We start from the raw sequence: 25,799 nt of genomic DNA on the forward strand, positions 1-25,799 counted from the left end.
AAAATAATTGCAGCAGCTGCTACATTATTAACCTAATAATTAATTGGAGAAACTGATTTTTATTCCTAATTTTACTGTGCAGAAGATTCAGCAAAACTTTTTAAATATTTTATAAAGATGAACACATTTGTGGATTTTATATTTTCTTTATGAGAATATCATTTTTTTTTTATGAGTCTGAGACTTGTTTAATATTAATTTAAAATCACACATTATTAAGAATTATTCCATCACCACATAATTTTTTTTCCCCACATAATTAAAAAATCTTACAGCTGCTGCAATCTGGCAAAAAAAAAGTTTGTATTTCTCTAAATATCTGTATCCTGAGATTCCGTAAAGAATCTGGCATTCTAAAAGAACAGAGTTTCACCTGGTTTAGTGTTCCGGAATGCGTGCCAGTGCCTTCCATCTGGATAATGATTATCTATATAGAGCTGGTGTCTGTGACAATGTGCGTTTGACATACATCGCTTACCTTTATTTGCATAAAGTAAAATACAAATATAAAACTCTGGTGTAATAATAGAACGATAATAGAAAAAATAATAGAAACCTGGGTTTTTACTTGTCCCCAAAGATCTAGAGTAGGAAACAATGGTCTGGATCGACCCGGAGCTGGTGGGTGTGGGGTGGGGTGTGTGAGTGAGTGATGGAGGAGTGGCAGCTGCAGTGAATTACTGGCTGTGTGTTCCTCAACACAAGCACCCAGCAGAAATCTCCCCGCATGGGCCGCGAAGAGGCATTAGGGAGTCGCTTGACAAGCTAAACTGCAGTGCTTACCGTATTGCGCTTGAATTGGTTATGGGCATACAGTACAGTGCTGGCCGTGTATCGTGCAGAGGGACTATAATGTCTGTTGGCCTCTTTCAATGCTGCTTAAACAGAAGAGCTGTGAAACTTGGCCCCAAACGATGGTCAATAAGTTTCTTGGCTATAAGTGTCTCTACTGTGTATTTACATTGTAGTTACTTAGTAAATACACGTGTACTTACACATACAATGTTATTAAGCATAGTTACAATGTACTTAATGTGCACATTATTTTACATGATATAACCCTAATCCTAACCCTAACCCTGACTAACCCTAACTCGAAACCCCTTTTCTGATATGTCGCGCAAAAATATGTACACGTTAAACACATTGTAACTATGGATAATAACAATGTAATGATGTGTAACCGAGTTTTGGGTAATATTGGAAATCAGCCAGGGTTTATCTCAAAATATTCTGACCAGGATAGATGTAGTATTAATGAAAATACGACAGAAAAGCTTTACTTTCGCTGCTACCCCGTGTCAACGAGAATTATGTCTAGGAATTACAGTTTATTGAGGCATTGTATAGATTTTTCCTTTTTATATAATAAAATCTAATAGCTATAAAGATCACAGCACTATTCTACAAACAGCTTTAATACATTATAAGTGGAGACAATATAATGTTACTTTAATGACTTTCATTTTAGCACAGCTTTGCTGAGGTAGGAACATTTTCAATAGAATTTGTGTAAAGTCAGTGTCCCATTCCCGTTACTACTGTAGTGTTTCCACAATTCAACTGTGAAAGTTTTCTTTGGCAGCCTAGCTAATAGACTGTGGAGATCTTAGGGTCAAGCCTAGTCTTTGACTGGAGAGTCAGCTCAAGGCAAAGGATCTCCTTAAAGTACCTCCGCATTCCACCAAGCAGGGCAGAAGCTTCAGGGCCCCAGTGGGGCTCAGTGTTTGTACCTCGGCAGATGGGCTGTGTTCATTCAATAACACTTTACATGAAGAGCCTCGAATTGCTGTGCATTTACATAGTAGCTACTTAGCAAGCACATGTGTAAGTGCACATGATTGCAATGTTATTAAGTTATTATTATTATTATGTTATTAATCTTTTTGCATGATATATGTAAGTACAGAATTATATCAGAATAGGGATAGGGTTAGGATTAGGGTTAGGTTTAGGTTTAGGGTTATATCATGCAAACAGGTTTACACATTAAGTACACTGTAACTTTGCATAATAACATTGTAATTATGTGTACGTACACTTGTATTGACCATGTAACTACTTTGTATATACACAGTAATTAGAGACACTTCATGTAAAATGTTACCATTCATTTATTTCTTATAACAAGCTACCACTGGAAAACTCAATGTGATAGATACACACTTCTTGTTGCATCCTGTGGACGTTTACAACGCAATACAGTGCTGCAGCCTGCTGTTACAGTACACAGAGGAACAGATAAGCTGCATTGCTGCCAATCTTACTGTGCAGCTTGTCTGCCTCCCCTCCTGCCTCCCCTACAACTTCCACTAACAACTACATCTCCCAGAATGCAATGTCTTCAGTTACTAGGAAACTGTACACAGACACCCCAGCCCAGCTATAAACCCAACTGGAACCATGGTCAGAGGCAACGGCTAAAAAAGCCATCCCTATAACATCAAACTAACTGTTTTATAACTTAGTAATGCATTGCCTTATTTTGTTTAACTATATGTCTTAATGTCGAAGTTTTAACATGTTCACTAAGTTTAAGAATTTCATGTTAAAATATAAGTAATTAATTTGCAGAGCCAGTGTGCTGAGCCGATAAAGAACACACGCGTTCAGTAGTTCAAAGTATCACTGTAGTTAAAATGGAAGGCTCTTTTTTAATGCCTACCCCGTTACCGTTAAAGATTGCACAGTTTTTATCGAGATTACTCATGACTTCAAGGTTGCATTTTACCACCTGGAGATCCATTTTACTCTCTCTGTGTTAAAATTAGAGGGTCAGTTACACCCAAAATCTTATCTGGAGCGCTGCTTCTAACTGAAGATTTCTTGGGTCCTGAACTTATCAGATCCCTGAACTAAGGCAAGGTCAAGCCTGGTCAGAACTTGGCGATCTTCAAGGAAATCCTCTGACCTGAGAATCCGAAGGCCAGGCAGAATGAATAATTTCTAACATGGCAACGCTGGTACTGATAAGACTCTAACACTGCAGTGAATTGCTATACTGTAAGGAATGGCCCATCGCTGGAGTGCAATAGCGGGGAAAAAAAACCTGACATTTGTGTTTGTATTAAATGTAATTTACACTGTACTATACAACTTCTGTCCTGTATAGACACAAGACATGCTGGTGAGAATACAAATATCTTTCTCTATTAAAGTGTTAACTGATGTACAGATAGATTAAACCTATTTTACTGTTTCTCTGAGGGTACAGGCTTTCTTTCGCCCTATTTCTCTACTGCAGTGCAGTGCTATATTATAAATATGGCAGCTCAAACAAGGAATGCTTGAAAAAAAAAAAGTATTTGCGAACATGAATTTTAATAACCTGAACAACAGTAATGATCAATAGACTCCACCCCCTAGCGAGCCCTATTCCGGATTCAAAGCTGAGCAGAAGGACTAGTTCCGATTGGCTGCTGGAGGGCAGGACTTCTCCTGCTGTATCTTGTTGTAGAGGCAGGTAGGCAGTGGATTAGGAAGAGGGGCAGGAGAAGGAAGTGTGCGAGCGAGTGTGTGGAGAGGTGCTGCTTCCTGGAGAAAGCATAACCGCCTCTCCCTACTCTCGCCTTTGATCAGCAGCATCAAAGACAACGACGTTCCCTGCCCCATAAAGAACACACAGCTTCACTTTGATGTTGCCCTACTTATGCAAATTACAATCACCGCTGCCTTGATAAGCAAGGTTTCAGAAGAAAGGGGGGGCTGTTGTTTGAGCACTGCCCAGCCCAATACAAGTGCTCTTGGCATAGCGGGGGGAGGTTGCTTCGCCTTCTCTGTTGCACCCAGATACTACATCTAGTATGCTGAGATCAGCTTAACGTTGTCCAATACATTTCTGATGGGGCAGTGCTGGGTACATACAGGAAGCTGTGGCTCTATCGTGTAGAGCGCTGTAAAAAGGAGTCTGTCACCTAGCTGTGGCTCTATAGGCCAGTCTGAGAACACAGCTGATACCAGCAGAAAATGCCATGCCTCTTCACATTCACAGAACTGAGATTTCATATTTCCACCCAGTTTTACTGACCTTGGGAGTCCTTAGCAAGCCTCAATAAAAACAAGAAATGAGAGTGAAAAAAAAGCAAGTCGTCTCCTCACCATCCCCATAGGAACGAAATCAAAACCAATCTCATCGTGTCATCTTAAGTTCGTTTTTTGTTAACCTCTCTGTCACTTTCTCTCTCTCTCTCTCTCCCTCTTTTTTCTTTCAGGAATTAATTCACAACGGATGACAGCTGCTTTCTGACCGGCAAATAAAGAAGCAGTATTTGTTTTACAATAAAAACACAATACAAAAATAAGTAAATTCCTGACATTAAACTTTGGATGAAAGACAAGGAGATTATAAACACCTTTGTTCTTCCTAACTCCTCCACCAAGAGCTCTTAATGGATTGGCATGTGTTGTGCACCAGACACTGCTTTAATTGCTTTCATTTGCTTGTCACTGAGGGGAGAGAGAGAACAAACATCTAAAAAAAGGAATTAAACCATAAAAGGTGTGATATGAAAGTCGGCCGTCAGAGAAAGGGGTTGTTTTAGTGCCACTTTTTATCCGAAGGAATTGCTGGAGCTTTGAGAGGGCTAGAAAGGGCTAGTTACTAGAGTAGATGAAGAATCCAACCCTTTTACCGGCAGTCACCATGACGTTTCTTCTGGGCTGGTCGCAGGACTGGCCCTGCTACAGGAAGCGGTCTCTGGTCTTTGCACTTTTCCTGGTTTGCTGTCTTGTCCCGTCAGTTACCCCCAAGCCCAGATCTCCGGGGCACACTCACTTGAATTCAATCCGGATAGACGGAGATATCGCTCTGGGCGGGCTCTTCCCGGTCCATTCACGGGGCAGCGACGGGAAAGCCTGCGGAGAACTCAAAAAGGAGAAAGGGATTCACCGATTGGAAGCCATGCTTTACGCTGTGGATCGTATCAATAACGACCCAGAGCTGCTGCCCAACATCACTCTGGGAGCCCGGATCCTGGATACCTGCTCGCGGGACACTCACGCGCTGGAGCAGTCGCTCACCTTCGTGCAGGCACTCATCGAGAAGGACGGCACTGATGTCAAGTGCCTGAGCGGAGGACCGCCCATCATCACCAAGCCTGAGAGAGTGGTGGGAGTCATCGGGGCGTCTGCTAGCTCAGTCTCCATCATGGTGGCCAACATACTGCGTCTCTTTAAGGTAGTCTTCCCTCTTCCATTCACTCGTTCTAGGTTGGGCTGTTTTATTTTTTACAGATGGGTTGCATACAGCATGCCTGGCAGATACACTACAAGGTTAAATAATTGGGCTAATGGGGCAGGTGTAAGCAGTCTAGTTAACTAATTTTCTGGATAATTGACTCACACCGGGAAAGTAACAAAGACACTTTGCAACAGCTTCAACCACTGCAAGCACCTAGCTCTGCGTGCCTTAAAAGCACAACGCTGACGGATAAAGATTGCCATTGCACAGTGCATATTGTTTGAGTCTTTGCAGGTTTTTTTTTTTAATGCAGATATTGTTTATATATTGCAATCCTATTGTAGGTTGAGATGTTAAAATTCTCAGCACAGTGCAGTAGTGAGGTGGGGCACGGTGGTTTACTTTTACTTCTGCATAAACTGTATGCATCCTCATTCAGATTTTTAATCATGAAGTAGTGCGATCGCTCAGATACTTTTATATCTGATACATTTGTCATGAAAGCAGCTCCGATGACCATTAAATGCATGGCGCGTGACCTCTTTACCAAAGACGCAAAGGGCAGCGAATAAAACATGAAATGGCTTGCTGTGCAATCTCTCCCAGCCTGGTGTTGTGTGTTTAGTTTTCTGATTGATTTTTGTCAGATTGCATTGGTGCGGAACGCTATCTGAATATCCCATATTTATGATCTTGTTGTGCTCTTTTTGTGAATGTAATTTGTGATGCAGCTGCTTTGCAGGGAACTTCCGGTGTCAGGGAAACTCCGGGGAAATCATACCTAAACGTATACCGTATAATAATCTTAACTGGCAATAAGGAAAGAAAATTATTTATGAATCTGGATCTCCGACAGTTTCTGTCCCACGCTTCTTCCCTACGGCTTTTCTTGCTTGGGGTTCCCCAGTTCACTGGTAACATGTTGGTGTGTATTTTTCTAATGAGGATCACAGGAATTGCATCATTTTTCTGAATGCCTTTTCCTGTTATTTTTGTGCTTTTGTGAGTGACTGGCTCTGTACATGATAAAAGCCAAACATATACCTGCTTACATTAGGTCACATACCAGAGGGAGCAAATTGCCTCTTTAATTTGAGATAGAAATCTGTGCTACAGAAATCCGATTAGCAAATTCACTGCCTTTGAGCAGCGAAGTCAGCGGGTAGGTTTTAATGAACTCCACTGGCAGGGAAGTGTTTCGCGACGCCAATGGAAGTGGCCCAGGCTTATATTTAACAATGCGTCTTCTGCAAGCCAACTAGCACCCCTTCGGGGTTTTGAATGAATGGGGTTGAACTAATGAGCAATTCAGAAAAGACACATCTAAAGCAGCAGACAGAATGCACAGGAAACGAGCCGTTGCGTTTTAATGTGATACACATGTCATTGAAAACAGTGTTGTTATTGCGCTGTCTATAGCTTTACACTAGTTTCAATTTACCACAACGTCAAGTTCAAGATGACAATGAAACAATGCAGAGGAAAGCCAATGTATGGGGTCCCTGTTTTCTTTCTTATAACTACAGGACTGCTGCACTGCACAGAAATGCATTGCAATGCCTAAATCATCAGGCAGCAGCAATAGAAAACCCAGTGCTTTAAAAGGATTCAGCTAAATGGGTTTCCCTTTAGCAAGTGAGAACTGAAATCGATTCAGAGCATCCTGATTGCTCAGAAAATGCCTCCTCCTTATAATTATAGTAACATCTCAACACGGCAGTCATAAACGAATAGGCCTGGGTGCAGAATTGAAAAAAATAGCCTCCACAAATGAGCATCACAGCTACAAAATTAGGAGATAATCAGAGGTTAATTAAAAGCAATACAAAAGACATTTGAATCTACCGACTCAGTAAGCATATGTATTCAGGCACTCATCAACACACTAATTTGCTGTATGCATAATCAATGCCTTGCCTGTATTAGTGTCTGCAAAGATCGCACCTCATTTACTGTGACAGTTGTATCTGCAGTATAGACTTTACGTATTACCAGCACCAAAACCCTGCATGATTTTTGCTTAGCATAAAAAACATTTTCTATACAGTGTTTGGGGATTCTTTTAAAATATAATGCATTATATGCACATTATAATTATTTGGATCAGTGTAGGTACATATGGGATGATGGCAGAGCCATTATCCTACCCCCTTCACCGCTATACTTCACGTAATATCTTTTGACAATCTAAGGGTAAGCTTGCTGTTCATCGTGCTTTAACAACCCACTCACAAACGCAAAGTACAGTACAGAAAACACAGGGGCGGCACCCGTCCCAGCCATTGGTAGACAAGCTGACAGGTCCCACTGTGACATCATGTCCTTTGTTGTGTTTGATATTATAATAGAATAAATACTCCGACACCTCCTCCCCTCCTCTTGTAATAAAACATGTTTAATAAGGTAAATAAGGATGCCACATTAGTTTTAGCACAGTTGATTATGTTCGGCTTTCACTGTTTTAGCAAGTTTCAATTATTTTTGAATGATGGTTTTACATTTCAGCAACAGGAAATGCCCTTAATATCTATATGTTTTTGTCGGTTCTGAGCAATCAATCAACGTCACAGTTTTTTTTTTTTTGTTTTCTCGAGTTGCTCCCTCTTAATTTCACGAATCAAGGATTTGGTTACTTTTACATTTACAATGTAAGGACCCTTCACAAATTCACTGTCATCAATATTTCACATGTTTTCTCAACTGGCAAACGCTGTACGTCTTCATTTAAGTTAAAGCATGACGCTGACTGTGTTTTCAGTGAATGATGTTCCAGTGAGAGGGGAATCTACCGTGTTTGAGCTTGAGGTGTGTTCAGTTTGCTGGTGCAGTGGGAGGGACAGGGTTAACAGTAACACTTTGTATGATCTGATTACTGTGTATTTACATAGTACTTACTGAGTAAATACATGTGCACTTACACATAATTACAGTGTTATCATACATAGTTACAATGCACTTAATGTGTAAATCTTTTTGCACGATATATGTAAGTACACAGTTGTATCAGAAAAGGGTTAGGGTTAGGGTTAGGTTTAAAGTTAGGGATAGGGATAGGGTTAGGCTTAAGGTAATATTGTGCAAAAAGATGTATGCATTAAGTACATTGTATCTATGCATAATAACATTGTAATTGTGTATAAGTACACATGCATTTACTAAGTAACTTCTATGTAAATACACAGTAACTAGAGACACTTCATGTAAAGTGTTAACGGGTTAACAAGTCTGTTTTTTTCTGACACGCTTCGCTCATCAACCTCAAGGTTCGCTCTACTCGCTCATTACCTGGAGGGGTGCCTTAGAATGCCACAGTATTTTCTTCCTCTTGGCATCTGAAGATCCATAAAGCCAATGTCTTTGTATTAAACAGGGCACGATTATTTCAGCAGCAGCTATTAACGTCTGTGCTAAAACTGATTGGGACTCTGATACAGCAGCCCCCCCTCTCTCAGTACATTTAAAGATTTTTTTTTTTGCTGTAAGGGGTGATTTCGCTGGATTCTAGGCAGACTTCGCAATCTATCAATTTGATACCACAATGTTTTAAGAGGCAAAGCTTTACATTAAGTGTCGTGAACTGCATTGTAACGACACTGTAATAACATTGTAATAAAACTGCGATAACTCACTTGCTGTGGTGCAGTCATTACAAATGCTTAATTGCAGCATGAAAAAGGCTGCCGGTTGCTAGCTTCTCTTGTGCTAACACTGTATTTACACATGTTGTATATTCACAATGTAATTACTATGTAAGCACCCATTGCAATTACAATACAATTACATTAGTCAGATACACTCTATGTAAAGTAATATTTGAATAACTTGGCAGTTATGTTAGATCATTCATTTTCCATAGGCAGGATACAGCTGATTTATAACATTTGTACAGTTTTATGGCATCATTCAATCCATCTTCCACATACAAGAGGACCACATTGATCAGCGCTGTGTTTTTATTCTTTCATTTAACCCACCCTTGACTTCATATTCCTACCCGAGCCTCTCTTAGAAATTCATCATTGTGTGATTCACCATTGCGCCAATATAACTATCAACACTTTATACCCTTTGGTGGATAGAGTCCCTCTTTACAGCTCCTTACACAGTGGAAAAGCACCATTAGACTGAGATTAGTTTCACAGCGCACGGAGCTGGTCATGTGACACCCCTCAATAACTCCTGTCAGGGCTGTCGAGGTGGTTTATAATAAAGGAATAATGCATCGCTTTGGTGTCCTGTGATGACTAAGGGCTCTTGTTTTCTTTGCAGAGGTTTGCTGCTGTGCCCCGTTGTATAACAGAAGCACAGTGTGGCAAAGGCACACATGGTGCATCGCTGCCAAGTATAGTGAAGCATGACAAAAAAACAAAAAAAAACAGAGCATGGTATTTTGCAAGCACAGTAAAAGCAAGGCAAACTGCAAAAAGACTGCAAACATTGCCTATGGTTTATTTTTTAAAAGGGTTGTACTGGAGATCAGTTTGCTCGAGTGTTCTCAGTACAGGACTTTCAGATCAAGATGTTGAATGAAAAGTAATCTAACAGGATAGTTGATCACTGACTGATAAATATGATTTAAATTCACAAGTGCTCTCTTCTGTCCACCTTTAATATCTCTGTCTTACTGCATATTACTGTCAGCAGTCATGATTTAAAGATTGGTATTATATATATATTTTATCAGCGGTTTCTAAAGAGTGGGGATGTTGACATTAAGGACTCAGTAAAAGTGTGCTACTCTTTTAGGACCAATGGGCAATACTTGTTCCCAATCCATTGTGCTGCCTTGGCTTTTCTGCTAGGGTTTCTTCAGGGTAATAAACTGGTCTCTAAGTGGTATTTTTATGAGCCTACTATGCCCTTACTGGACTAGTGCATTACGGATATAACTTCAAATCATGCTCTGGGACAGATTCTTGAACCATGTTCTTCAATGCAAACCCCAAATAAATAAATAAAAAAAAGAATAAAAAGGTGCTTTTAATGTTTCAAAAATGCAACTTTGAAATCCATTTTTCCTCACTGTGTTCACTGCTGGGAGGTCCAGCCCTACAGCACAGCTCTTTCATCCATATTGATTCACAAGAGCCCTCTGAAGCTCCCTTCGCTTGACAGCAAGTAAATGTCCTGTGGAATTCAAGAATAAGTTCCAGCAGAGCATGATGGGACTGCACATATTAAAGTGCGGCAGAGGATTTCTGTAAAAAGAAGCCAGTCAGGCCAGTCACCTTGAAATGAAGCAGGCATGTTTTGTAATGTTTTTTTCTTACCTGTGGAGCATTGTTTATGGATCACCCTGCAAAACCGTAAGGCATTTAGCAACACTGAAATGAAAAGTAAGCTTGTATACATGTTTGATGAGCGGTGGTTTTGCCAGTGTCTTTTGTTTGATGCGTTTATTTGGTCTCTTTACTGTTTTAGCATTTTATTTGGTGCAAGCTTTCCACTGGAGCTTTGTCCTATACTCAGAGTCTCCTCTTGCTGCGATTATCTGGCAAGCTGAGCTCTTCAGCAAACGACAGGTACACAAAGGTAACAAGGATAGTAACCCCAACCAGGTAACACTTTACATGAAGTATCTTTCATTTCTGTGTATTTACAAAGCAGTTACTTAGTAAATACAGTTGTGCTTATACACAATTACAATGTTATCATGCATAGCTACAATGTACTTAGTGTGCAAATCTTTTTGCACAGCATTACCCTATCCCTAAACCTTTTCTGATACAATTGTGTACTTACATATATCTTGCAAAGAGAGTGACACATTAAGCACATTGTAACTATGCATAATAACATTGCAATTATGTGCAAGCACACGTGTATTTACTAAGTAACTACTATGTAAATACCCAGTAATTAGATAGACTTAATGTAACGTACCACCCTTAATCTTACACTACAGGATCAATTCTCACGGCTACGCTAATTAGCTTGCCAGACTGCTTAGGCGAGGGGAGACCAGGGTGATGTAGAGACCAGGGTGATGTAGAGACCAGGGTGATATAGAGACCAGGGCGATGTAGAGACCAGGGCGATGTAGAGACCAGGGTGATATAGAGACCAGGGTGATGTAGAGACCAGGGCTTTGTAGTGAATGGTAAATCTAGAAGGAGCTCTGAAAAACAAGTTTCTGTCAGGAGCATGACTCTTTTTCACAATAAGTAAAGAAAAAGTAAGTGTGTAATGTGATAATGGGAACACATATTAAGTTGAATTTGATTGCTATGTTGAATTTGATTGCGTTAATAAACCCATCAGAGTTGCTTTTATTCAACTCGCATTAAAACATTACCCCTTATTCTGTTTGTTCATTCCATTAAATTAATGTGTTCTTAAAATGATTTCCCCCTTTGTTAAAAAGTAAAGTGAACTTGGCAAGTCAATCTTTTGGCATTGCATTCCATTTTTCATTGGGTTCTTTTTGAAGGATGGCAGCGGCATTGTTTCAGTTTAATCCTGGGGTGGGTTTTTTATTTTGAATGCATTTTGTAACACCTCAGTTTGTTTAATAAAAAGGTATTGAAAAGGAAGCACTACAAAAAAAACAAAAGATAAATAAATAAACACACTTGCCATAACAGTTTTATAACAATCTTTATTTAAATTTTTTGTTCTAGTTCACAAAAAAACGACACAATTGCAGACAAATTCCCCTTTGGGTCCCTTTGATTGATTTATTCTCCGGGGGCAAACACACTTTTCTAGCACATTACCGACATGAACAAGACCCGCCACGCACTGCCGTAGATGGAGAAAAAACCCCTCTGGTTCTCCATTGGTGTCCATACAGTACAAACAAGTTGCATGTTGAGTTTCTGAAAACATACAGCATTGCAGTCACGTATCTGCCCAATGCCAAGACTCAGACTTGCTGCACTGAAGTGCTTTTAGTGCACTGAGCCATTGTGCAGCTCAAGGGCCTCGTTAAATGCAAAGCCCACTGTTTCACATACAGAGGGAGTCACGAGTACACGCTTTAATGCAAATGGTCCTATTTTTGGCGGCTGATTTCTCTCAATAACACGCAGACGTCGTTATTGTTTAAATTGAAGCGTAGGGATTAATTAAGCCACCTGTACTCGAGAGACAATGTTCATTTTATCACATGAGCATCTAGAACAGGGGAGAGAGTTTAAGATTTGGAGTTCCAGCTGTCAGATTGCTTAGCAACCCTTTGTCAGCCTTTCGGTACCAACAGAGCACTGTTGCTGAAATTACTTTTTTTTTTCAATTCTGTGACAGACGCCTTTCATTGCTTGCAACCCATTCCTTGCTTGTGGGGTCCCCCCCCCCCCGTAGTGCAACAGCCCATATGAGAAAGTGAAGGGTAACTGGCTTGTAGGTGTCATTTAATTGATTGCAGATGGTCACGGTTAGAAACAGAGTCTGTTGAGATCTACTGATTTAAAGAGTGACTAGGACTATCCAGCTGATGTAAACAGCGGTGCCAAGGGTATGACACACAAACATCTAAGAACAACAGGAGGCCATTCGGTCCAACAATTCTCATCTGGTCCAAGTAGCTGGTTGATCTAAAATGCTTCCAATCCTAGTTTTAAGGGATCCTAATGGTTCAGCTTTAACTACATGGCTTGTTAACCCATTCCATACCCTCACCACTCTGTGTGAAGAAGTATTTCCTACCTGTCCTACTTCACTGCAAGCTATGTTTCAGTGCTGCTTTAAAGACCCTGCCTTCACTTATTTGGTTTATTTCATAAGTGTTTGGCTGTGTAAAGAAACAGGCAGGTAACAATCGTACTTGGTGGCTGTGTGAGCCAGGTTCTTCAAAGCTGGCTCATAATTGGGTGTAATCAAGATTCTGATCAGAGGACTTTATTACCTTTATGCGATTCTCGGAGGAACTCAATAATAATCTCATCATCCTCTTTTAAATCCTCCATCAATTTGTATGCAAATGAATGAGAAGTCTACCCATCTGTTGAAGATAGTCTCTTAGGAATGGTGTTGTATTCTTGGAAGATTTGCCAGTGTCTTACGAACAATGAAGTTGTAATGTGTAAGTAGCTTGGACTTGTTGTATTGCACACATTATTTCCTTGTGTATTCCTTGTGTATGGTGAAAAACCCCCATAACACACACTGAGGGGCAATACAAGTGAAAACACTTCATTTATTGTCTCAAACTAAACAGTAACTAGACTGTAATAACACAGTAACTGCACATACGGCTGTGCTGTTAAAATGCAACAACGGGTTTAATTACAAGATAGAAACCGCTGGCACGTTACAACGTTGTTTGTAATCCCACTCTGTTTTTTGATTGCAGTGCAATTAGGGTTGAATGTATTAATCATTGTTTAATTCATATGGACATCTATTCAATGTGAATAAAAGAATATCATAGAGAACCAGGTGTATATTTCAGGCCAGTAGGGAGACTATTTACATCAACGCAAGGAAGATCTAATTATGGGTTTGCATATGCACCAAACAAGCTATTATGTTTAATAATGATATATTTGTTCAGTATAGTTTTTGCATTAGAGGGATCTGGAGTAAATGAACAGTTTATTACACTGCAGTCATAAATTACTGAGCGCGCTGCTGTTCTATTAAAAAACAAACTGAAACCACTCTGTTTCTACACCACAAATATATTCATAGAATACATATTTCATTTTCTATTTTAAATGTAATACCAGACCCGCTTTTGTTTTTTTTGTTTTTTTGGTCTCATTAATTTAACAATTTTCCTTCCAGGTATTTGTTCAGGGCCCCTATCGCTGGAAGCAGTGCTGTTGTGACAATACTTTTTGAGCAGTGCAGCTTTGATTGGAGTTGGAAAGTGGGCCACTGGCAATGGTGTGGTAATAATGGTTTCATAAAATTCTCGTGCACAGCATGTATCTAAAGCACAGCGCGCATGCCGAGACATTGTTTCTCGATACGTGTCTTAAGAGGCGAATCGGATCGTGTGTTTTCTGAAGATGTAATGGCCAGTCAAAAGTCTTTAAAATGTAGAATTAATGGGGCAGTGTTTCTGTAAGACACGAGATTTAAAGTTCTTTAGCTAATCAGAAATGAAGCTACGAAATGAAATCGCAGTCGCAAAAAGATCTGGGTCTTATCTCATGAGATAATCCTATCACATCATCCTTTTCTTTTTCACAAGACACATTTTACGAGCTATATCTTGTGAGAAGAAATCCTGCATGCTTTTGTATCCATTTCAGTCCTATTGTCTGTGGAACACATTCCTCAGATCTTTGTGTGTTTTATTTTGATGTTGATCAATTGCTGTGCTTCCAGGGTGGCGTCTGATCTTGACATTGAAGCTTTCAACAGGGTTCTTGTCATTTTAACAACAGCTGTTGATATTTTTACAAATGTGCTGAAGCAGAGACATTGCTTTCAATTTTATTCTCCCTGAACAAATGAATATCAATTCCCATTATCAATTCAGTGGAGGTGAATAACTCGGAAATAATGTTTGATGAATTTCTATTTAATGAATTGGTCTATTCTTAGCAATAATTGAATATGCAGGCACATCAGAGCTGATGCAGAATTGCATTTCGAGATAAACAATTAATAATCCTAATAAGTTTTATATTAAAATGTGATTCCTGCATGACTTTTTATAACACTCTTTCATAACTGATCCACCCCTGTTGGCACTGGAAATAAGCACTTAATTGGTCCAGTAATTTAGGGTACAGTTGGAACAAAAACCCAGAGGGACACCGACCCACCAGGACCTGGATTGCCCACCCTTGAGATAGATAGATAGATAGATAGATAGATAGATAGATAGATAGATAGATAGATAGATAGATAACCACATCAGATACAGGAGATATACAGCACATGATAATTCATAACACCACACAAGCAAAGCCTGATTTTTCATGCTGGATAGACCTACGTTGTTTTTTTAAGTCCTACAGTGCTCCTCCCTTGTTGTTTCACGGTATGATAATTCACGGTCAGACCAGAACTAACTTACTAGCATATCATGTTTGCATGTTTAAAGTTATGTACAATGTTTTCAGAACAAACAGCTGGTTTGCCTGCCCCAGTTTAGCACTAATCTTGGACTACCTGCTGTCACTTTAGGAATGAGAGTCTTTCTATTGCCTCTTTTTTAGGCTTCCTGATATATTTAGGTCTGTCTGTCTCTTGTAATCCCATCTATTTTTTTTTACCCAGTAAAACATCTAATTGCTTTTTAATAGAAAATTAAATGATGGTAATGCATCAACATGAAGCACTTTTAATGGGTATCTGAAAAATAATTAATACTTCTAATTCTTTGGCAGCCAACTTTTTAATAAGCATTATTAAAACATTAAAGAATTGTGGCTGATTCATAGCTTGGTTCATTAAAAGGTGTAGTCCCTGAGCAGTGAGGAGAGGGCTCCTGTCTGTGTGTGCCTCACTGACCAGGAGGGGAAGAGGACTGACCTCTGCATCCCTCACAATTACAGAAGACAAAAATACAAACAATCCCGACAGGAGACTCCTAATCCAAGGTCGGTTGACCCAGAGGCAAAAGAGCATTACATCTCTTCAATACAATAAGAAAAAATAAATCCCACGCCAAGCAATAATAGCCATCCCATTTTCCTTTTCTGCAAATTCAATCAGCTGTTCAGTTGAATTTTAAACACATCTCATCCTGTGAAGCCAAGTTACACCGATCAAAAGCACAGTGGAAAGCTTTCTAAGCACTGTGGCTGAGTGGTCTGAATAACACTGAGCATGTTCTGCTATTGCTGTTCATTCAGCAAGCTGTTTAACACTGGCCCAAACTGGCAGCGACTTATCAACAAATATATCTTCTGATTTGACTCCAAACGCCATCCTGCAGCCAACTGCAACCATATCACTTAATAGCCATGCCTAGCCTCTTGCATCTGTAAGATGAGGACTCAAATCGCCTGCTGACTCCAATTCCACTTATAAACCTGGAATATTTTTTTTTCCTGTAAATAAACCTAGTTAGACCTTTCAAGAACTTTTTTTTTTACCACATTCATGGGCCAATATATATAAATGGCTTATGAACATGCTGTAAAACTCTTGAAAAGGCCATTTTACCCATGGAGACTCCTTGCTACAGTGAGTTTCCTCCAAGGATGTGTGTAATTGCTTCTCAGATGACCCCAGTTCTTGAGCATCTATAATTTCTCCTGGTAGACTATTCCACACTTATTTATTGTTCTGTCAGTCATAAAGTGCTTCCTAATTTCTTGTCCTTCTCCCATTCAAGCCCCTCTTACAACACTCTTCCCAAAATCATCTCAACACTGTTTTAATTAATGGTAAGGCTCGCTTTTCACAGTTTTCATTGGTACTTTTTAATAGATACATTGATGTCCAGGTTCCGTGGCTGTTTTGGTATTTGTAGCTCTGCCATGTTAACTACTGGAATGGTCTATGACTCACTAGTAGATTGCAGCAATAATGAAAACCACATCGCCATTAATGCGGTATTTGAAAAACAAAATCTCTAAAATCTGATGCCGCATTATGCGTAGCATGCAAAAAGACACTGTTAATTAAAATGTAATCCTAGGGTATGTTTGCAACAGATTAGCAAAATTTGCATCCGTATTTAATCACCTTCAATTTTCCATCTGCACATCTTAACATATTCACATTGTAACAAAATGTATACTGCGTAACATTGCAAACACAACTGTACTGCAAGAAATCCTAACACTGATCTACATGTGGCATCATAAACTGTGTAGAGAATATCTAAGCCCATGACAAATCAAACAGACAGAGACATGCAATGATTAAGGGACCGGCCAAGACTAACCGTTACAGTAAGTAACATTTCGGCTTGAGCCCACGGCATTAGCCAAAATGTTTTATCATGTCATTTTGGATTGACAATGTGCACATTTTTTAATGCCTTAGATTGTATTCAAATAAATGGTTCTCACTGCTGATTATTCAATCCATATTTGATATGGTAATATCTAGGCGCACGATGTGATGTTTACCCTGTGACCTGGCATGCTCCCTTTTGACACTGATTCATACTTGTTGGCTGGCATGGGAATGTTGTGCTTTCACATTCACATCACTTGACAAGACAGTTGCTAAGAATGCTGGATTTCCCCGGGCACAATATTCAAAGACAATCCTGCTGTCAAACACAGGAAAGAAGGTCCTTCCTTGACTGGTGACGACTCAGTGCAACACAACATGCTGGAAAGCAAACTGTTTTCTTGACGTGACATGCACTGCGAAGACCCTTGTGTGTTTGTTGTGTCTGAGCTGATTTTATACTGCTTTACTGGAGACCTCCGGTCATGACCCCAAAACTGACACCCTTTGTCAGCTTGCTCGCCAATCCACCCTGACACTAAGTGCTGAACCGGCCCCTCGGCTTTCTCTATCAGCTGCAGAGCTCTCAGAACAGTCTTGTGACTTTGAGGAATTGGAATGCGCTGGAACCAACCACCAAACTCCATTCACAAGTGAAGAGCTATCGTTGGGGGGTATTGGGGTTGATTGTCAAAGGCACTTTTATAAGACCCACCAATGAGCTGCTAAGGCTCTGGGAAGCAATACAGTATGTGGAATGGATTTTGTTTTTAAATTCGCATACAGTTTCATGTATGCAAAACATTACTTGATCCATCGAAACAGACCAACGTGATGACCTCAGCTTTGTGAATAGGCCCCACAGAAGAGCATTTAGCAACCTGGAAAGTGTATCAACCCCTTGGCTGGAACACAACAGCTCCAGCACCTGCACATCTCCCAGCTGCCCTCCCCCCAAGTTTTTAATTGCAATATAATTAGAAGTTTCAAAGTGTAACATCATTCAAGTTATTGATGCTATTTCAATGAATGGGATTCCAAAGCTAGAGAACGATTAACGACTCCAGCTCCATCAATAACCTCTGCTTAAAAAGCCAGGAAACAAACCAGCACTGGGAGACAATGGCACACCTTGGAAAACAAGTACATTCAGTAACCAATGAGCAACTTGATGAACAATTAGAGCCGGAATTAGACCTGTTGTATAATCACTTCACATGGCTCTGAGAGGGAACGCTGGTAATTGGAAATATGAATTGTTTTTCTCTGCTGTCTATCTTTGGCTCCACAGTTTGAGTTGCGATAAGATGAGATTAGATCAACAAAAATGAAAATGAACAGCTGAAGTTTTAATATCCCAATATATTAAACTTGAATACAGTATCTGCTGCACAATCAGAATAGTAATGTAACTTAGGTCATGAGTTTTTATCGCTTCTCACATGAAGAAGATACTTTTGTGGTCTCAAAAGCGCATCTGCTTTATAGGCAGCGCATATTCAGTGGACCCCTTTGAAAGGTACGTATAAAATATATAAAACCGCAACTCACCCATCAAGTGCTTCTTCAGTTTTGGGGGAATTCTGCAGCTCTGATGTTCTTTCCTTTATAGTCAGCACTTTTAGCCAGGAGATTCCAAAAAAGGGAAAAGACGGTAACACATTTATTATGCATCATAACAATTCACTTAATGTGCAAATCTGTTTGCATGATATATGTAAGTACACAGCTGTGTCAGAAAATGGCTTAGGGTTATATCGTGGAAAAAAAAGATTTACACATTAAGCACATTGTAACTATGCATAATAATATTGTGATTATGTATAAGTACACATGCATTTACTAAGTAACTACAATGCAAATACACAGTAATTAGAGACACAATACAACGTTTCACCGAAAAGACAATAGGGTGAATCTATACGGCATGTTAAGTGTTAACGAGCCAACAACAGTACTTCAGAGAAGCGATTTGCCATTTACTCCTCAGCAATATTGATTTCTTTTGGTGCTTGAGAATGGGAGCGAGAGTTTCTCACACCTAGTGATGGCTTGAGCGAGTCGTTTCAGTGCGCCTGGGCTGAGGGAAGTGCTGAGTTCAGTTTAAAGTCTGTAGGAGTGTTTGTCATGTCATATATCAATTCGGTTTTATATTTGTCAGGGCTACGAGTCATCAATCTAACACTTGCAATTGCTTTCGACATGCCTGCTAATCTTGCACACTTGTTGCAAGGAATAATTGGATATTCCAGGGATAAAAGTTTCAATCCAGCCCTCCAATTATTTCTGATTACTTCCACAGCCTCCACTGATCTGTGATCTGCGTTAACATCCCATAATAGAATGTACATTGTTTTTAACGATTTCATCCCTGCTGCGGTTAATCAAAAAAGTATAATGGAATGTTTTTTTTTTTTTTTCCCTCTCCAGTAAATGTCATTAAACGTTCATTTCTGCTTTTCATTTGTGGTTGGGATATGAAATAATGCGAAATTACATTTTTTAAATGTTCTTTTTTAGTAGTTTTGTTTCCAAACTGTGTTTAATAGAAATGCACTTGTCTTCAATGCATGTTGCTTATTCTACTGTAAACACATTTAGTGCATTTTAATATATATGGCTGGAAATGAAAGACAGACATTTTTAAGTTTCCATCGCTAGCGCAATACATGGCTTATCCAATGTGAACAAGAGATATGAGGTTCTAATTAAAATGATGGCATCAAGGATGGCGATGTAGGAGGCAGAGGTTATAATACAACGTGCTGGTAATTGGCATGTTGTGTATTGGGGAGTGGTGGTTTTTCCAAACATCCATTGCCTGTTTCAATAGCAAAGTGTCATGGCTTGATTGAACTCCTCATCTCCTGCAGTTGGTATGCAGCGCAGTACAGTAGTCATATTTGCACAGAGATGTTTTTTTTTTTGACGCTGGGGTAAATCAAACTAATAGCGCTAGCTCCTGAACATCAGACTGTCACCTTTTCCATTTAACAGACAAAGCTTCTCGGATAATGGAATTTGAGCAGCCCTGTCTGTGAATCATCAGTTCTCTGTGATAACATTATAGGCACATTAAGTAGTGATTTCCACGAGACGGCTGTCCAGCTTTCGCTGACTTCTTTATGGAGAGTTTTGAAGCCACGGTGTGCCTGCATAAATTCAGTGGCCCTTAAAATAATATGGACCTGTAGTGGCAGCACAATGGGCAATGCAGTTCTGTTAAAGCAATTAAAACAATCTTGAGAGACTGAGAGGGTACAGACTGATGCCAGCGTGGTACCATAACTGGCGAGATCACAGCTATAGTGGTGATAAAGAAGGATAAACAGTCCGAAACAGGGCATGCTTGGACGGCCTTGTGTCTGGCTGTGTGATTACTGGTTCTAGGGGAAGCATGTGACACTCTGTAGGAACTTATGTAGAGCATTTGGGGTCAACTGACCTGAAAATGATCTAGTACCGGATTCAAACCATTCTAGGACTTTCTAACCATGTAGCTTTTCCATCAAATCCGAGACACACAGTCATCTGACAAAATGCTATACAAATACTGGGCCATTGTGTCGTTTTGTCATGATTTAGATAGATGTGGCTTAACCCTTTTGCTGGAATTGGTTTGGACATGTATTTATAATCCATAAAATATGAGAGATATGAAAAGTGAAAACCCTCAGCAGATAAATCACGCCTGCCTGCTTTCTACTGACACTTGTTAGGGCTGATGTTTTCAGTGAGTAATGCACAGTAATGTCTCTGCTTTGATTTTACAGCAGCCCAGCATATAAGCTACAGCATCCATGGCAAGAATAGATGCACATGCAGTCTATATGTGTGGCATAAATTGCGTCTTGTCAAATCATGGTGATAAAAATAAATACAAAAAAATCCATGTTATGTTTTATCACTGGTTACTGCTGTAATGTTATCTACAGATACAGTTCCTGTGCCTTTGAGTATGTTGTATATAAAATATATTGCATAGTTATGTATACCAAGCATCAAAAGAAACTTATCACTATTATAACACATTTATTTAAAAAACAAAAAAAAAGTATATAAATGATCGACATTGATTTTTGGTTTCTTTTTAATCACTCGATCGTTCATGCTTGACCAAGACATGCTTGAGTGACTGTGACTGAGCATGTGCACTTAATCAAGTGAGTGAGATAGTTGATTGGACACTGGATATGGAGTGATTTCGGGTGTTGAATTGCAAGCTTGATTAAAAGCAATTAAGAAAATCACAGAAAAAAAAAACAATATGCCACAATCTGTCAGGAGTGCAGCGCCTTCGTGCAATCGACATGCTGGAGGCTGGACTAGGGCAGCGCAATGTGGCTCGCCCTCTTGGGTGCTCACAGCCAGCAATTTCAAACCTGGCGAGACGGTATAACCAGACACACTCTGTCAGTGACCGGGACAACCAAGAGTCACAACACCTGCCCAAGATCGACAGATCATTCTGCAGCATCTTCAATGTCAATTGTTAATCAGCACAATAAAAAGTCATTGCACCTGCTCTAAAACAGAGTTTGTCATTTTTCGATCACATCTAGTGAATTTTATCCAAATATAAGTGATAACTTTCTTTGATGCTCAAGTATAAGTGATAAGTTTCTTTTGATGCTCAGTATATATTATGATATTTATTCTACACTTGGGGATGCCCTGCCATGCATATATAAAATAGCTCATTTATGTTGCATTTCTGATACTACAGAAGTGTCTGCATTTGAACCTGTGCAGGTGCTTATTTTTATGCACACAAAGTTGAAACCCAAACTTGTATACAGCTTTTTTATTCAGATACTTATTTATTCCCATTAGAAAAGGTGACTACAGAATTTGCGTATGCCTTATTAACAGTTACAAAGCACAGTTACAAAGCATTTCCCAAAAACAGAGAGAAAAACCCTCCCACTGTCAAATAATAGGTCTGACAGTATGAGCACAACCAATTGCAAGGGCACATCGTCATAGTTTACTGTCTGAGGCAGAAAAACACTGTTCTGTTTACTGCAACACTTAAGCTGTGTTCATTAATATGCAGTTCTGTATTAAATTAGCATTGAGCACAAACTAGGTTATAACAAGTCATTCAGTAAACAGACAGAACCACCAGCTTGATTTTTTATAAGTCATCATTAATTCAAGAACAAGTTGCTGCTATGAGGTTTAAATTTCTTGCATGTACAATCATTGCTTGTGCATTTTTATTAGCTTTCTGGTGCTAATCTGACACAGATATAGTTAGATGTTACAAGCAAGTCTACAAGCTGTTCCTTACAGATCGGATTATGAAAATACGACTCACGCACTTAGCAACTGATTTATGAATTTGTGCTCATTAGCAGACAGAGACATCAGGAATACTTTTTATTAAGGGTCAGATTTATGTCAATTTAATATGAATTGTTTTATCACAACACATTTTGAAAATTGTCTTTTTAATGACAATGAAGCCAGCAACTGCCAACCTTTTTTTAAATGTTGTAATCAAGCATGTTGTTACAATGTAACTACACAACCATGTGTGTTATTACTATGTTATTACAGTGAAATTACAGTGGGCAGGGTGTAGTGCTTATTTTATTCTTCTTAATTTATTAGTTTATGGAAGTTTATTTAGGTGTATCCTGGGCAAGACGGAAGGATTCCAAGAGGAATCCATAGCAACACATGGGCAAACAGACCAAACCATTCACAAATCAACACTCCAATTAACAGGGCACACCATGTTGGGAAAACACAGTTTTAAGCAAAGCATGTTACAGTTGGACTGTCATCAATTTGATACTCAGAAGAAGAATGTTCTTTTTTTTTAACCTGTTTTAGTGAGAACATTAAATTTTTTTTTTAACCTGTTCTAGTGAGAACATTAAATTCTCAAAACAGCCTGAAACGTAAGATGAAGACTGCTGGAAAATATCAATTAATGTGGCAATATACCCAAGATGACTCATAAACAAATATATGACAAATATATTGAATTTTGACCCTGGTACAAAAACATTATATACAGTGCTACACACACAGAGCTTTAGTTTAGACCCAGGACTAGGCAAGTATTTAAACAGTTGAGACGCCAAGTTAACCACTTTATAGAACAACTCCTGAGCCACTGTAGATATCATCTTTAAGTCATCTATATTAGCAGTGTTTAATTGATGATGAATCGCACCAGCATCCCAGACCCGGTACCTTTTTGTCTGACAGGTGAGAATTATACAGTTTGCAAATTAAAAAACCCTCTATGTACATAAAAGAACTCTATGTACCTAATATGTTCAATAAAAAAAAAACCTTTTCCTGTTCCATGAATTGAATGACAATTACAGAGTTCTGTAATGATACAGTGTAGGCTATATATTTTTTCACAACCCAAATGGCAAAACACCAGAAAAATAAAGTTTTTTGCTCCTGTTCATTAGATTTGTCAGCCCGCCACCGCTATTGTTCAGACTTGAAGATTGTTAAAAAATGGCTAAGCAGTGGAGAAGCATAGATGAAAGCTTCTGTAAATCAAGGGCAGTACATCAGGTCTAGAAACTAAAATACTTTCCCTGTTCCTTAATTATAAGATCTGGTACCTTTATGTTTGCATATCAACACTTGTGTAGTGTTATTTAGGGTCAGTGGCTTATGGGCTCCCTAAGCCCCCTTCACAAAGGGGAAACCATTTACACATATTCAGGTTTTGAAAGGAAAGGTTGCCCTCAGTCTCTAGTAGTATAGTCACAGACTATCTACCCACCATTGGGAGGATCGCATTCCATATTCCAGGCAGATCCCTTAAAACACGATTATCCTGCATTAAAAATTCAGCCTTGGCCTTTTAAAATATCAGAATATTGTTATTATTTTTTTTTACCTGAAGATCAGGATACTACGTCTAGTTGTTCAGTTTTGTCCTCCCTTGGGGGAATCTCTGTAAAGTTTACCAGCAGTCTTAACCTGCAAAGGAATGTTGTCAAAGCCTATAGACTCAGCCATGTTTAGTGGTTGATGTGTCTGGAAATGTATGCAGCTAGCGTATATACATTATACTGCGCAAAACTTTGATTGGCTGAATTCACAAACAACACAAACGCCTGGTTTCACAGACACTCATCAGCACTAATCTTGACTACCTTTCCTTCATTAACATATGGTTGTCCAAAATGTGTGCTAATCTCGGTTTGTGAAACCAGCAGTAAGAACTGCTTAAATTACATTAAGAAAGAAATCAATTGCATAAAAGATTTTGTTTTTTAAACAACCAAATGCCTGTTTTGTAGCTGTAGGAAAATCAAGCCTCTGTTTAAGACCACACATTTGCCATGTGGACGCACTGATGCAATGACCCCCTTATGGACATTTGTACCTGTGCATTGCTTCTTGCAAGCATGGTCTCACTGCAAGCCTTTCAGGACACATTTACAGGTTGTATTAACTGACCTTCACTGTGATCTTGGGCTCTTAACATGAGAGGCTGGAGTTCTGCCAAGCAGCATTTTACGATTGTGAAAGCAATATGATGTCATACGGGCAGCCCTGATCTCCGTGTGCACTGTCGAGTTGTTCACATGCTTTCTTCTGTGTTGAGAGTGCTTTTTGTACAACGGCCAGCGGGTGGAAATGTTTTTCACAAGCCTGTTAAGTACTGCACATCCCAGCTTTAAATGTACTTTTAGTCTTCAGTCAGTGACCACCCTTTTACAAGTTTACCATATTAAAAGCATAGAAGAGTGTAGTAAATACATAGTACTGTATAACCATGGGAAAGCATGGGAAAACTACAAAATGACTGTGATAAACTTTTAGACAACTACATTTTCAGACCGCATCTGCATGTATTTATTTAAATATGCATGTATGTATTTATGTATGTATGCATGCATGTATGTATGTATGTGTGTATGTATGTATGTATGTATGTGTGTATGTTTACATATATTTAAAGAACTGCTTATCTTTTTGTGGTAATCTTTTAGTATTATTTTTAAACAACTGTGTAAATACGAATGCAAACCATTATGAGATGTCTCAATTTATTTAAATGACAGCCTATTCTACTCTATTTATGTAGATATTTATTTACATTTAATAATACAAGGCTGTATTTTTAACAATACAATTGAAGCCTGTGGGATCACATGATTACTGCAACCCTGTAAATGACAGCCATTGTAAACTTTGAAAGGACACCCTGCCTCATGAATTGGACCCAAGAGAATATACAGGCAGCTTTGGTATCCACAGTGTTAGCAATAACCAGCCAGTGGTGTGACGTACCAAATGCTCTCAGCTGTCATCGTAAGAGAGGGATGGGGAGGATTATATAGACACAGCCTCTTTTAGCCTCAATAGTGCAACCTTCCATTTAACGTATTCTTTAATTAGTCTCTTGATTATTGACCCTGATTTGGACAGCTCAGGAATTTGGAAGAGCCTGTTTCGCATTACTTTCACTCATTTGTTTGCACTCCTCTACTTGTTGGAGCAAATTGCCCTCCTGATTTCATTACAGGTTCATTAAAAGTGCTACGGTTTCAGGGGTGCTGGAACTAGGGTTGCTGGGGGTGTGGCTGAGGGGGCTCGGCATGGCTTCCATCATATTCAGAGGTTACAGTTTTGTCCACTGGCTTTCAGCACCCCCACTTTTTAAAATTGTTCCAGTGCCACTGTACACTTTTTTAAGTTGACTAAATCATTGTGTCTCTGACTGAACTTTAATACTTGCTGACCCCAGCAGAGCCTGGAGAGGACAGAGATAAGAGCCCCCGGGGAAACTGCCAGCTGCCAGCCCTCGTCTCTCCCTTTCTCT

At 39.3% G+C, this 25,799-nt stretch overlaps 1 protein-coding gene across 1 annotated transcript in view; it reads left to right on the forward strand.

Moving 5' to 3' along the window:
- grm4 (glutamate receptor, metabotropic 4) overlaps window positions 1–25,799 on the forward strand; it is a 116,284-nt gene that overhangs the window by 17,688 nt on the left and 72,797 nt on the right. The window contains exon 2 of the mRNA XM_041228958.1: window positions 4,212–5,176. Coding sequence (XP_041084892.1) covers window positions 4,610–5,176 — 567 coding nt within the window. The 5' untranslated portion in view covers window positions 4,212–4,609. The remainder of the gene's footprint in view (window positions 1–4,211; window positions 5,177–25,799) is intronic.

The sequence above is a fragment of the Polyodon spathula genome, chromosome 25 (genome assembly GCF_017654505.1).
Source record: "Polyodon spathula isolate WHYD16114869_AA chromosome 25, ASM1765450v1, whole genome shotgun sequence".
Taxonomy (NCBI): Eukaryota; Metazoa; Chordata; class Actinopteri; order Acipenseriformes; family Polyodontidae; genus Polyodon; species Polyodon spathula.